The 15,063-nt window shown below is 42.1% G+C and overlaps 1 protein-coding gene across 1 annotated transcript; it reads right to left on the minus strand.

Moving 5' to 3' along the window:
* Positions 1-2,115: 2,115 nt before the first annotated feature.
* Positions 2,116-12,542, minus strand: IDI1 (isopentenyl-diphosphate delta isomerase 1). The gene is made up of 5 exons (XM_050942277.1): positions 12,356-12,542; positions 7,981-8,144; positions 6,835-6,927; positions 5,220-5,350; positions 2,116-4,005 (listed from the first exon to the last, which is right to left on the minus strand). Exons 1-5 carry the CDS (start codon positions 12,436-12,438, stop codon positions 3,688-3,690), a joined length of 789 nt encoding a protein of 262 aa, XP_050798234.1. The 5' UTR covers positions 12,439-12,542; the 3' UTR covers positions 2,116-3,687.
* Between the last annotated feature and the right edge of the window lie 2,521 nt (positions 12,543-15,063).

Here is a 15,063-nt window from a genome sequence, read left to right on the forward strand (position 1 = left end):
ACCCTCTTCCACCCCCACCCCTCCGCAGAATTGCCGCCAACGACCGGGAGCGCGGAAGGACTCCTGCCTAGGGCGCCAAAAAACCCTGGTGCCGCTCCTGTCAACAGGATCTGTTATCTTTGTTCTCAGCTCAGAAGGAGGTTGTTTCGTCCATTGTGTTAGGGCACTTAATTTAATTTACACTGTAACACAGAAGTGTTTTTTTAACATGAGATACTTTTTGCAGTAATAGACGTAAAACAAACTATTTAAGACTTCATGTTGGAGAGCTTATGCTTAGACTTTCCAAACTATAGAGGAGCTCAGTGCTAATTCTCTACAATCCTAAAATAAAATAGCAAGTATATTTTCTGCTGGCACTGGGAAAACTGGTGATGGTCAGAAGGGCTAAGTGATACTGGCCATCTCTGACAACCAAGCCCCTCTTCCCCGCCACGTCCACACACCCCTCCCGGCCTCATTATGTATAGTATAAAGTAAGAAAAAAGCAGATGTTAAAACCTCCAGCACTAATGTAAGGACATATTTTGGTATAAGAATTTGATTAAAATGTATATAATAATTGAAAACTGGCAGGAGTATAATGTTTAGAAAGGGGAGACTAGAACTTTGCCTTTTGCACTCCGGCCAAAATCAGGGCAAGTTGAGCTCTTTTGTTTCAACGTGTTGAAACTTTGCTCTTTGGCTTTCAGTATGTGTTGCAGGCAAGGTGTCCTTCCCCAATTGCTGAATCTGCCATTTTTTTATGCCAAAGAGATAATCTTGTCTGTAAGCAGTTGACAGTGCCTTTCATCCCTTCATTTGAATTGGGATGGGAACTCTGTTGTGTGAGGGGGGTGTATTTTTTTTAATCTATTTAATGAATCAGATAAGCAGCATGCACTTTCCATTATTGAACTGTTTTTATAGTCAGTTTATTGTAACATACCTCTGTTATGGAGTAGAATGGTCTGATTTCATTCTGATAATCAGACTGTGTAAAATCTTTAAAAGCAGCTAATGGGACCCTTTTAGTGAAATATTTCTTTAGTTTAATGGAGACATTGAAATGTCTCTAGATGTACACAAATACAATTTCAGCAGATGTCCTTTACACAGATACTTCAGTTCCTATTTTAATGTGTAAGAACATGATTAGCTTTCACTGACAATACAGTAGTGAAGCACTAGTTGTGATTGTACTGTTGAATTTCTTCTGTTTTTTAATGTTAGTGAGACAAGTTGTGCATTATACATAAATGTATTCCTTTCATTTATGAAAAGCAATAGATTTTGTTTTGGCAGCTATGCTAGTACAGCACTTAAGTGCTTTTTCTAGAAGTGCAGGTAATTGTAAATTGAGTTCACTTTTGTTTTTAAAAAGTGTTGAAGCTGTTTTTGTAACAAAAGCCCTGGCCAATGTTAAGATTAATGGTCTTCTTGAGAATTTGTCTTCTTGCCAATGCTCTGGCAAAACTTCAGAATGGGTAACGCAACTGGCAATTGCATAAACTGTCACCTTTATCCCAGAGTGGTTGCCAAGAGTTTTACCCAATGTGACCATCAGGGTTGGATAGAGAAAAGACAGAGTGATAACGTGTGCAATTTTATTTTCTTATGCTCCTACACTGACTTCATTGAAGCAGAATGGATTTTACAGAAGACAGAATTTAGCATTCAGTTTTCAAGGCCTTTAGAGCTCTTACACTTATTGTCCTAATTCAGATCACACTGAGCAAAAAAGCTTCTTGTTGTTCAGTTTTAGTTTGAACCAAAATATTTTTTATTCAGGTACTAGTTTTTTCAAAGGCTTTTAATAGACACATCTTTATAGCAACATGGCTCTATTTTAGTGTACAGTATCAGCCAAAACAGCTGTCCTTAGAACCTCTCAATAATTCAAATCATAAATGTTTTGATAGTCCACCATGATCCACTTGTACAAAGTGTGAGAGTTGCGTAACCCCAGTAGGCTCAGTTTGGGGGGTGGGGGGGTAGTTCCACTTTGGTGTCCACAATGTAAACTGAAGGGGGGAAGAGGAGGAAACTAAAGAACCAGGAAAACAGTTGTCTAAAATTAGAAGTGAAGAACAGTGTCAATTGTGGCTTGACCCAAAACACAACCACCCTCAAAGGTTCACGTAAAGGACAATGTTTATTTTTGTCATCAAAAGAATTTTAGAAATGAAGCTACTTAATCCTCTACAACACTTCCAGGGCGCTCCATTAATGATAAGGGAAAAGATGTCACGTGGTCACAAGGTGTTACCTTTAACTAAACCTTTTAAGAAAAAGGTAATACACCTTTCCTTACTTTCTGATTCTAAAGGAGAACCCTCAACCAATTTTTACTTTCTTCCACTGTATCAGACTTCTATCACATGACCACCAGTAATTACGTGCATTTAAGTTCAAAGAACTTAATGAATTACTAAGGTTCTTATATTTGCATTTTCTAACAATGGTTATGTGCACTTCTTTCTATGCTCCTAAATGTCCTTTTAAGGACTGCAGTTAACAGCCTTGTCAGTCACTTTTTTTAGGCAAGAATAAACAGATTTCCATTTTAGTTGTAGTTGCCTTGTACGAAAACATCTAAGTTGAAATTCCATTTTCTGCTTTATAATACCAATAAAATGTTAAGTTATTAAACTTAGTGGAAGTCTTTAGTGATATGAGTATTCTACTTCAAACTTATACAAAAGAGCACAGGAACCAGTCACTGCAGGTGATTTTCATATAACTTAATTATGAGTTTATGTAACTTACGTTTTCAAAGGAACACGTACTTCAAAATTTTCATTACAACTTCTAAATATTACTGAGACTGGCACAGTTGTGAAGTTTGTGAGTTGTTTACTTTGTGCATTTGATGACATTTACTTAGTAAATCAGTTTTTTTCCCCCCTCGATGAAAGATGAAGATATGCTAGTTATAGTGTGTTCTGGAACTAGTATAAATACAAGTTGACAAAATTCCTCTAATTAACCTAACTACCAAAAGCCTCCATTAACTGAGTTTGGACGGAGAAGTCTCAGATTAATTGCCGGTGGGTGGGGGTGTTTACATCAGAAGTGGCCCTTATTTACAGTCACAATGGAGACAACTAAATAGAGTTAAAGAGTGGATTATCCTCCATTCATTGGAGAGAATCACTCCCAGTCACATTATAGGCACTGCACTGGAAGGCAATGCAGGGAAGCTTACTTTGCTGTTGCCTATTTGTGTCTGTCTCCTTGTACAAAACTCATGTCTGCTAAAAAGCCTCATTAAATGTATTTCAGTGCCCCTCAAAATAAAGGTTTACAACTTCTTTTCTACATGGGCTTTCTATCTTAATATTCATTAAGCCCCAAACAAATTCATACTATACCTACTGTTATTTACTTATAGTCATCAAGGCTGGCTTTACATTTGAAACTTTTTTCAGCACTTGGGTAACACCACAGCTTGCCTGCTCTGAAAAGATGACTTAAGTTTCCCATGCTGTCAGGCCAGCAGCATTCATCAGCTGTAAATTAACTAAAAAAAAACCCCAACCCAACTGCCACACCATCACTCTACATAGGTACAGAAATTCCTACAACAGGTACTGCTGATGTACCATTTCTGTAAGTATTCAAAACCTTAAGGATTAAAAGTTACCTTACTGCTATTAAGACAGCATCCTACTGTTAACCCTCACCACTACATTCACTTGGAGCTTTTTACATTCTGTGTATTTTTTCATGATCCACAAATCTATTTAAATTATGGAGGTTATCCCACCATTTAAAAAGAAATGTCTCTGCAATTAATTTGAACCATGGAGTAATCTTGATTTCATTTTTTGATGCTTTTTCCAAGAGGAGTTTTAGTTCTTCCTGTGTCACGTAACAGTAACTTTTGATCTCATTTGGATCAGGATTCAGTGTTACATTCTTCCGCACAAACAAGATGTAATCAATTTCGTGTTCTCCCCAGATCTCATCAGAGCAGGCCTTGTAGTGAATTCGCGTTATATAGAAGATTTCTTCTGGAGTTACCTATAACCAAAATCCTTAATTAACTAATCAGCAGTAAGAGAGAGGGAGATACAGCCGAGATATTGTAATGAATATATTTTGGAAGTGGAGAAAACAAAACAGTTATGAATCACCTTTCTGAAGGGACATGGTCAGTTTAAAAAAACACTCCTACATACATTGTTGGTCTGGAAAAAAGTTTGAAGCTTATTTCTAATATACAAATAGAGAGAAAAATGGAGAAAAAAAATTAAGCAACTTGGTGCACGTGACAGCACTCGTGTTGAGTTGGCTTCACTGTTTCCCTATACAACAGTATGCTTTTTCATTTTGTGGAGGTTTTTCTACGTGGAAACAGAATAAATATTTTTAAATAGTTAAGTAATTAAAAAAATCCAGCACTGCCAGGGGACTCAGGGGCAGGTTCCTCCTACTTGTTACTCCTTTTAACTTTCATAATTGACTAGGTACAGAAGCCCTACCCCTCATTGCCAATTTGTATTTTTAAAATCAATGAAATATTGTTGGGTGACTAAGGTTGGTGATTAAATGTCCTCTCTCATGTTAGTAAACAGAGGATTTAAACTGAAATGATGAAGTCCTACTTTGCACCATGTTATTTACATTTTGCCTTACATTTAGGTTGTACTCATGTACAACTCAAGTACTCATGAGGGATCCTTTAGTAGGCAGTTAGACAAGATTTTTAGAATCTGGAACACACTTGTGCCAATTGACTCAGCAATATTTACATATATCCCTAACCAACTGGACCTACAAGGTTAAAAAATCTAATTCCTCTTCAGTGTAAGCTTTTGCATACAAGTCCTAGTTGGTAGTTATTTTGTGCCAAATTCAAAAGTCTATTTACTGTTCAACAATTTTTCTTCAGGTAAATTATAATCCAGGGGTAGGCAGCCTATGGCACACGTGCCGAAGGTGGCACGCGAGCTAATTTTCAATGGCACTCACACTTCCCAGGTCCTGGCCACTGGTCCAGGGAGCTCTGCATTTTAATTTAATTTTCAATGACACTTCTTAAACATTTTAAATACCTTAAACCTTATACCTTAACAATAGTTTAGTTATATATTATAGACTTAGAGACCTTCTAAAAATGTTAAAGTGTATTACTGGCACGCGAAGCCTTAAATTAGAGTGAATAAATGAAGACTTGGCACACCACTGCTGAAAGGTTGCCAAACCCTGTTATAATCTGTAGCAATCTCTGTTACCTGTTCCAGGGGAATGCCTAACTCTGCTCTTAATCGCCTCTGTGCTGCTCGCCGAACACCATGGGCATTATTTTCTTCCAGTTCTAGTGGGGTGCTCAGTGGATGGCTGCAACAAGTGTTGGTAAAACAATCTGTAAAAAGTTTGTGTACAGTCAATGTTCAGAACAGTAATATATGTTGCAGAAATCCTGTACAGAACTAATGTATCACCAGTCAGCATGTTTTGAAAAAGAGGTCTGCAGCACCCTCTACCCTAAACCTCGAGCATCTATTCCTGCTCCCTTTGTTTGTATTTGACAAAAAAGAGAAACAGATTCCCCCTAATCAAATATTTCTAACAGACGTTAAAATTAACCTGACTTTGCATGTTAGTGCCTTATTTGTGCTGCAGTATCACCTTGGATAACCAATGTTGTCCCACCAAAGGATCTCATCCAGTGTTGCAAGATCAGCAGGCTTGCCAGCTTGCCTGGATGGCAAGATAGACTGAACAGTCTAAGGGGACTGTGACTCCATGGTAACACTTATATAGTGATCCAGGAGTTCACTTTTGTTACTGGCTTGGTGAAATCTAATTATAGTACATAACTGTCTGGGATGTCCGTTCTATTTTTGACAATCTGCCCTGAGATAGGCACTCTCAGTTGTGAGCCACTCTAGACAGTGTGATGGCGCACTCTACCTTTTGATCAAAAGCAGTATTTTTGGTACTTCGTGGGGTGGAGGTGGAAGAAGAACCACTAAAACAGCAGGGTCAAGTAAAAGGAGTCAGTTTTTAGATTCAACTCAGGATCACCTTCCAACAGCTAAATATTTTTTTCCTGAGAGACTTCAGTTGCACTTCTTTCCAAGTGGAATCAAAAGGATCAAATTCCATTTGTACAGGTAGTTGCAAGGCTTTCCCACTTAGTTTTCCAGCTCTTCTCTACTGAGGCCTGGTCCACACTACGCTGTTAAACCGATTTTAACAGGGTTAAATCGATTTAACCCTGCATCCGTCCACACTACACTGCTCTTTATATCGATTTAAAGGGCTCTTTAAATCGATTTCTGTACTCCTACAAAACGAGAGGAGTAACGCTAAAATCGATATTACTATATCGATTTAGGATTAGTGTGGATGCAAATCGACGTTATTGGCCTCATTCTTTTACAGTAGCTACCCACAGTGCACCGCTCCAGAAATCGACGCTAGCCTTGGACCACGGACGCACACCACCGAATTAATGTGCCTAGTGTGGACGCGCACAATCGACTTTATAATATCTGTTTTATAAAATCGGTTTAAGCTAATTCGAATTTATCCTGTAGTGTAGACGTACCCCGAGAATAGTTAGTTACAAACACTCTCTGCACCTGCATAAACATGTCTGTACATGTCCTAGGACAATTGCTCCCTACAAGCCTCTAATCCATGCTATAATTATCCTCTAATGCAAGAAACTGATGTGCCTATAGATTGATTTCATCTCCTGGAAAAGCCCAAAACTAATTAACTCTCTCTCCTCTCCCCGAGGAAACTGATGTTAAAGTCTGTAGAGAAAGTAATGGTGGGCAACGAGAGAGGGACACAAACACAGCTTTTTACCTTAGCATGAAATGTTTACATACTAACCTGGAAAAGTAATTTTAGCATCTGATCTCTGCTGCAATAGCAACTTATCTTCTGTATTGAATAAAAAAACACTGAAAGCTCGGTGCAATAATCCTAAAACAGACATAAGAACCATGAGTATAAGTCTCTGAAATAAAAGATTAAAAAAGAACTGCAAGTAGAATAGTAAAGATCACGGAACCGGAATAGGTTCATCTTTTAAAGGTTTTTTTCCCTCAATCATATGTGCTAGAAACTTTTCTTAAGTAAGAAGTGGAAAAAAAGAAACATTTTTGATTTTGTTTTTTGACTTATGTTAAATGTTAGCTTTTCCTATTCCCAAACATGCACAAGTCTCAAAGTATCTGCTTCCAATATATTATTGCAATTAAGCTCAGTGTCTCTGAAGCAAGTTTATTTATAGCATGTTTGGGCAAGTCACTACCAGGGCTTAGTCCTTACCTGAGATTTTATATGAGAGAGAGAGAGAGAGAGAGAATGTACAACAGGCTGTTAAAATCCCAAACTTAACTTTGGAAAGCATCCAGCTCTCACAATAATGGGCATGGAATAAGAAGTAGAATTTAAAAACAGAACTTCCCCAAAAATGTTAGCTCTCCGTCCTTCTGCAGGACAAGCTCCTTACTTTGTACTGTGAGTACACAAGAGCAATCTGCAAACCCTCACATGAAATACCATTTATTGGGCCACCAAAAAATATAAAGATAAGCATTCAAGAAGTATACAGCCTCATGTTTCCGGTAGACACAAACCAGCATATAAGATGAGACAAATTCCCTTTTAACACCTCTCTATGAAGTGGTTATATTTTTGCTATTTGAAAAAAAACTCTACTAAAATAAAAGTTAATTACTGTCTTCTAAGACTTTTATTTTGTTATAATATATCTATTTTCTTACATTTTATAAGTTAAAATCAAAGTGAGTCAAAAACATCTAATACAGCACCTTGCCTATGTTCATGGCCACATGTTCCTAGTACTATTGTCTTTCTCCCTTCTTTATTGCCTCCAATTGTTTGTTATTCCCACTGTAGCATCTTGCTTTAAAATTAGATTGTAAGCCCTTCAAGGCTTGGTTTGTGGTTTTTATATATATATTGCCCACAATTATTGTTAATATGATTTCCTATCAATTTAAACTGTACCTTTATCAATGTTTTCATTCAGATGGCAGTTTTTCTTGGTATCTGCACCAATCTTCTTGTCATTTTCATCAATAAGGATACACATCTCTGCCAGTAGCTGCACCTGCTGTTTATCAAGATTATCTGTGTTTACTTCAGGCATAGCTGTGGTACTTCTCTTCCCACTGTAAACAGTGATCAAAAGAGACAGTCACTTGATGAGACTGAGAGCCAGCAAATTTAGAACAAGTTAGAAATGATACTTCACACATCACATGTTCAGCTTTCAGAATTTGCTGCCATAGGTGGTAGACTCTAATACTGTGGATAGTTTTACAAGAAGTTATATTTATCATTATTTTGTTTAGAGAAGGATAAGCAAACCTTATTCCGCTAAATGTAAATGGATTGGCTCAGAGATGAAGGTATTGGCTATCCCACAGTATGTACTATATTGCAATATTAGCTAGATGCTTTATGGATTTTTGTCACTCTCCTCTGAAAGAGCAGGTATTAGCCCTAGAAGGAGGCTGGATATCTGATCTGATATAGGAAGTCCTGCATCACATGCTACAGATCAGCTCACCCAAACCAGATTCAGTGAACTAATCATACGGCCTGGACCAGAAGTACATATATGTATGTGAAGGGGACACAGTTGCTTCCCAGATAAAAACACCCAAGGACATACTTGAAAGACAATGAGGCAATCTGTTAGCTTCAAAGACCCAGTCTCCAACAAGTTGCAAAGATTATTTTCAGAGTGGATTTGATTTAAATTTCTCACCTCTATATATTATTTATTTAAAGACATTTTTGCTGTTAACAAGCAAGTTATCTGTGGAGACACAAATCCAGTTTGAGAACTGCAAAACTAAGCATCTCTGATGGTACACCTCTATCCCGATATAATGCGACCCAATGTAAGGCGGGTTCACATATAAGGCGGTAAAGCTCTGACACGCTGCTCTGAGCGGTGTTAAGGGTGCCGGGCCAGGCTGGGGCCAAGGGGTTCGATAAGGGGCAGAGGGTCTCGGGGGCGGTCAGGGGCTCCCCTCTCCCACCAGGGTCTGGGGGGCAAGAGCTGTAGGAGGGCACTTTTGGGGGCTCCACAGTCCCGGAGTGGCCCAGGAGATTAGCGGGGGAGCGGGAACAGCCTGCTCTGCTTCCCTCGCCCCGGGCCTAGCCGTGTTGCTCCAGGGGAGGAGGCTTGGGGGAAGGGATCCCCCCCCGCACTCACCAGCAGCAGCAGAAGCGGAGCAGCCCGGCCCCAGTCCACTCCACTCTGCCAGCTCCCAGCCGCAGCGCTCCGCTTCCCACCGCAGGTGAGTACCGGGGGGAAGGGGCATCCTTTCCCCAACCTCCCTGCACTCACCTGTGGCGGGAAGCGGAGCGGAGCGCCGCAGCTAGGAGCTGGCAGAGTGGAGCATGCTGGGCTTGCATCGCTTCGCTTCCTGCTGCAAGTGAGCGCGAACAGCATCCTGCTGCTGCCAGTGAGTGCTTGTCAGGGGGAGGGGAGGATAGGTAGGGGTCGGAGCAGTCAGGGGATGGTGGGTTGGGTGGGGTCCTGGGGGTTATTAGGGATGGGGGACTTTGGAGAAGGTGGTCAGGGAAAAGGAGGGGCAAAGCAAGTTTGATATAACGTGTTCTCACCTATAAGACGGTGAGATTTTCTGTCTCCTGAGGACCACGTTATATCGGGGTAGAGGTATTTCTTCTAGACTGAGCACTGAGTCCCATTGGGTAGATCGAAAGATTAACCTAAATAATCTATACAGAAGCCCCTGGAGTCCCATAAGATTGGGTTCCTAATCCCTGAACTACTGGAACTCATTTACAAAACTGTTTTTAAACATGCCATGAATATATTGTCTCATACTATAGAATTAGAATTTATAATCTCTATTCCATGATGAGATTTTTGAGCTATAATGAATCTTAATTAAAACTATCTTTAGATAGATTTTTTCCTCTAAAAGCATTGCCAAAATATCTGATTTAAATAAAAAAATCCGATTTTTTAATTTTTTTTTAAATCATTGATTTTTATCCACCCTGATTGTTTTGCCAAAGCTAGAGGTTACCAGATCAAAGGACTATAAACAGCTAAAAAGTAACATGACTCCTGCAAAGGAGGGTGGAGTTGCCAGACTGCTTAGGGTGTTGTCAGTAAGCTCCACTAGGGAGACAAGTTGAGAGGGAAAGAGGCTCAGTGGGAGACCCTGTAGGAAGTCATATCTACATCTGAAAGATGGTTAAAAATCTGATAAGCTACACATGTACAATCTGTTTTATTATTTTTTAAGATTGTTTTTTTCTGACATGCTTGCTTTAAGGAGGTTGTTTGGTCACTGATTTACCACTGTCATTGCCCCAGAGAGGGAACAGAATTGCCAAGTCTGGATATAAATCAGATCTGCTGAGATAATCGAAGTTGATACATAGAAAAATGCAACCTAGGGTCCTGTCAGAGTGGGAGAATTGCATGATTCCACCCTGAGAGACACATGACAACTACAGGCCTGAAACCAAGAGGGTGCCTGCTCAGAGTGTACATCTACACTGCGATAAAAATAACTCACAACACTGGGTCTCCGAACCAGGATCAGCTGAGTTGGGGTAATGGGACTTGAGCTGTGGGGCTAAAAATTCCAGTGTAGATGATAAGGCTTGGGCTGGAGCCAGGGCTCTGAGACTGCTGTGAGATGTCTTTTATCGCAGTATAGCAATAATGAGAGAGAAAGCAGGAGTCTGAGGTGTAGTATGCCCATAAACTGTAACATGGAGCAGTGTATTCTAAACAATTTTCTAATTAAACAAATACCTTTTTCATCCTGTTTTTTCCCTATGCCCAAAGTGCTGCAAGATCTGCCCAAGATGTGACAAGTTTACACAGAGACTTTATTCTCGATACAAATAAATTTATACTTCTTTTAAAAGGAATTAAAGTTAGTTATAGGTGATTTGTCTGCCCCTATGGCTCCTACAACTGACAGAGGGTTTTGCCCTCACCATTTGCTATTTTTAAAAATTGTTTCATTTTTGCTTTGTGACAAACCCACCTTACCCAGTGGAAACAGTGATGACGACTAGACAACGAGTACCATCAAACACATCAAGGAAACATTTTCCTTTAATTTCTCTCAGTTACAGGGACTCTTCAGTATTGCCGGCAATACTGAGAAGCAGGTCTCCGACTGAGGTATGAGTTAAGATGATGGTGGCAACAACCCTTCAGAGAGAGGATCCGAATTCTCTACGAGGTTAGTTCCACTGCAGCAGTGCCAGCCTCACACACCAACCTACGCAAGGGCATGAAAACATCCAGCACAGAAAGATACATCTGGGCCCTTATGCTGAGACCAGATGAACTGGATGAGGAGTTACAGCTAAGGAGGAGATTCACCCACACTAGAAAGAACCAGAGGTGTAAAAAGTCCTTCCATGCAAAATCCCCTCAACCCCACCTATATCCCCCAATCCTATGACACCCGCTAACCCCGTTCCCCTGACATGCCCAACACACCCCAGTCCCGATTACTACCCATCCTCCCTTCCCTGACACCCCATCTCAGAGAGCCCAGTAGAAGACCCTATAGGACATCAGATACACCAAGGTCTCCCAATCCTCTGACATCCCTAATCCTCTCCCGACACTCCCATTCTCCTAACTCCTGACACCCTTCATTCCTGTCCCCCCAGCATCCCCACCCTCATACTCCTATTCTAACACCCCCACTCCAGTCTCCTCAAATCCAACCCTGTCCTCCTATCCTCTGACACCCCCACTCCCATCCCCCTGATACTCCTACTCCTGTCTCCCTGACATCCCCACCCCACAGCTTCCTGTCCCCCCAACATCCCCATCCTCCTATCCTGACACCCCCACTCCAGTCCCCACAACATCCCCACCCTCCTATCCTGACACCCCCACTCCTGTCCCCTCAACATCCTCACCCCCATCCTCCTATTCCCTGACGCCCCCACTCCAGTCCCCCAAATCCCCACCCCCATCCTCCTATTCCCTGACGCCCCCACTCCAGTCCCCCCAAATCCCCACCCCCACCCCCCTATTCCCTGACGCCCCCACTCCAGTCCCCCCAAATCCCCACCCCCACCCCCCTATTCCCTGACGCCCCCACTCCAGTCCCCCTAAATCCCCACCCTCATCCTCCTATTCCCTGACTCCCCCACTCCTGTCCCCGCAACATCCCCTCACAGCCTCCTATCCCCTGGCGCTCCCAACCCCTCCCCCGCATACCCTACATCACCACCCCCCGCCCATACCACGCCCATGCTCTGCTGCCGTTGGCGCCCCCCCGCCCCGTTCCCATTACTCCCCCTCCACCCCCAGCACCCCCGCCAGAGACGGTGCGGCAGCCGCCGCTGCACTTACCTGAAGGGCAGTAGCGGCCTGGGAGCGCGCAGCACCAATCCGGCAACCGCAGCGCCCCGACTCGCGCACAGCGTACGCCACATCGCCCCTCAGCCGGCTCCCGCCAATACCTGAGCCCCGAAACCAGCACGTCACCGCATCGCCCGATCGTACCACCGCGCCTCGGCTTCCGGGCTGGGCTGTGCTCCTAGCCAATCACAGCCAGGTACTGACTAACCCGAGGGAGTGTAGAGGGAACGGGAACAGCCAATGGCGAGCGAGGGTCGGGCAGCGACTGACCAATGGGGAAGCGAGGATTAGGCAGATGTGTCTTTGCCGCAGGCAGTAGCTGCGGGGTTAATCGTTAACCCTTTGCGGTGAAGATGAGCTGGAGCCGTGGTTCGCAAACTTTAACAACCCGTGTGAACCCCCTACAGTAAAATGTAAAGTCCCGCGAATCCCCTCCTGTGAATGAATATTTCCAGGTGATTTTCTCCTTTACCTGAGCATAAATTATAAAAGCAGTGAGCTTGGAAATATAAAGTTTGTTTTTATGACATGCTTATTACACACTATTTATTATTATTTTATCATGACAACATTTTTATTACATTATGAAAATGGCAACACTTCCAAGAGCTCACTTTCATTGCTTGTTGAATAAGCCTGTTACAAGACAAGGCTCCTATTTTTCATCAAGGAGTGTCAGATGTGAAACAGCATAAAGGTACTTAAGAAGCCAACTCTAAGCGTTCCTCCTACATAAGCATTCAGGTCTTGAGCAATTCAGGCAAACAACATATGTTAGAACAAAGCTTAAACTTGTTCATCATTTTTAAAACAACACTAGCTGCCTATTTAATTTTTACAACAGCAAAAAGTATCCACCTCCCTTTCCATTTCTTATCAGGAGTCTTGAAGTTGAAATCTCCTCAGTGTGACAGATATGCTTGCTTTGATCTACTTAGCTCTTGGAAGTCCAGGGGCTCTGGGCTTCTGGCCCCAGGGTCCCTAGGGACAGCTCTGTCCACCATTAGGGAATTTTTTCCTGAGAACCCCCTGTAACATTTCGTGAACCCCCAGGGGTTTCTGAACCCCAGTTTGGGAACCACTGAGCTAGAATGAGACTGAACTATGAGCAGTGCGGTGCTGGCCTGGCCTGGCCTGGGCTGTGTGGCCTGAGCCTTTCTTCACAATGGAGCATTAACTCTGAAACCTACACAGGGTACAGCAAACCTCAGCACTAGGAACCATCATGCCACTAATGGCCATTTTAGCAAAAACATCCAGTGAATGTATTTATTCCCCATAATCCCGATCTGTGGCCATGCTTTAGGTGTCCCCCTAAAAAAATGCCGTGGGAACTGGGGAGGTTCTTATTTGCATTGTATTAGCATGTAGGCACCCCTGTTGTGGACTAGGACCTGATTGTGTTAAGTACTGTACAAACACAAAACAAAAAGATTGTTCCTACCGCCAAAGAATTTACAGTCTCAGACAAGAGACACCAAGGAGATACAGACATAAGGGGGTGAAACAATGGAGCTTCCTGCGGAATTTAGTTTGATTTTGTGGAAACATATGTGAGTTATTGGTTAGACTAAGCAATACAATCATCATATGGAGTACTATAAAGCTATGAAATTAAAGCACATATAGGCCTTTGCTTATCAGAATTAAGGTTTAACATGTTTAATTATGTGAATAATGTAAAATATGATGTTCTTACTTGCTCATGCCCTTGCTTTTAAATGCCTGGATTTGTAAATGACATGCTAACTAAGTTTACTGCTGCTTAGCGATGTTAAATAATTTTGAAACTAAGAGGGGTTTTTTGGGTAGGTTTCCCAAGGGGTTTATTAATTAAATAAAATGTAAAACAATTAAATGAGCTGTTCACCAAATTAAACTAAAGGTGATGCACAAACCTCTAATGGCTCCTGAGTACCATTGTCTCATTCAGTGCACACTCACCAACAAATTCACGTAACTGCTGACATTCCAAAGAGCTCAGTGTGGACAGAGATCACCACCACCTATGGGCCTCTCCCCTAATTCTGTAGGTTGGAGTGTCTCACAGCTAATGCCCTGATCCTCCCATAAACTCTTCAGAGATGGACTCCTGCACTGCATGAGCCCCTAATACCTTAAGGCGCTTGAGACCCCAACCCACATCTCTGTGGTACAAGTGTCCTAGTTTTTTCATTTTGAAAATCTGGCCACTTACTGGTGACTTACTTTGTTCTGTCTGTTATTACTTGAAACCACTTAAATCCTACTTTTTATACTTCATAAAATCACTTTATTAATGAACCCAGAGTAAGTGATTAATACCTGGGGGAGCCAACCGCTGTGCATATCTCTGTATCAGTGTTATAGAGGGCAGACAATTTATGAGTTTACTCTGTATAAACTTTGTACAGAGTAAAATGGATTTATTTGGAGTTTGGATCTCATTGGGAGGTGACGGTCTGGGTTCTGGAGGCCAGTAACCTGCTAAGCTACTTTCAGTTAAGTCTGCAGCTTTGGGGGTGTGGACCAGACCTGGATCTGTATTTGCAGCAGGCTAGCGTGCCTGGCTCAACAAGGCACAGTTCTGGAGTCCCAAGCTGGCAGGGAAAACAGGCTCAGATGTAATCTCAGCACGTCAGGTGACAGACCCAAGGGGATCTCTGTGACCAAACCCCTCACACTTCCCAGCTTCCCTTTCTAGCCCTTAGCACCAGGAC

Source organism: Gopherus flavomarginatus, chromosome 2 (assembly GCF_025201925.1).
Source record: "Gopherus flavomarginatus isolate rGopFla2 chromosome 2, rGopFla2.mat.asm, whole genome shotgun sequence".
In the NCBI taxonomy this organism is placed as follows: Eukaryota; Metazoa; Chordata; order Testudines; family Testudinidae; genus Gopherus; species Gopherus flavomarginatus.

What these genes read in the sequence shown, in the direction of transcription:
- IDI1 (XM_050942277.1), bottom strand. Translation starts at nt 12,438, where the DNA reads ATGTGGCGTACGCTGTGCGCGAGTCGGGGCGCTGCGGTTGCCGGATTG. An exon ending in AGGCCGCTACTGCCCTTCAG is followed by an intron (nt 8,145 to 12,355) that starts GTAAGTGCAGCG and finishes CACTGTTTACAG; the next exon opens with TGGGAAGAGAAGTACCACAG. An exon ending in TGCTAAAATTACTTTTCCAG is followed by an intron (nt 5,351 to 6,834) that starts GTTAGTATGTAA and finishes AACTTTTTACAG; the next exon opens with ATTGTTTTACCAACACTTGT.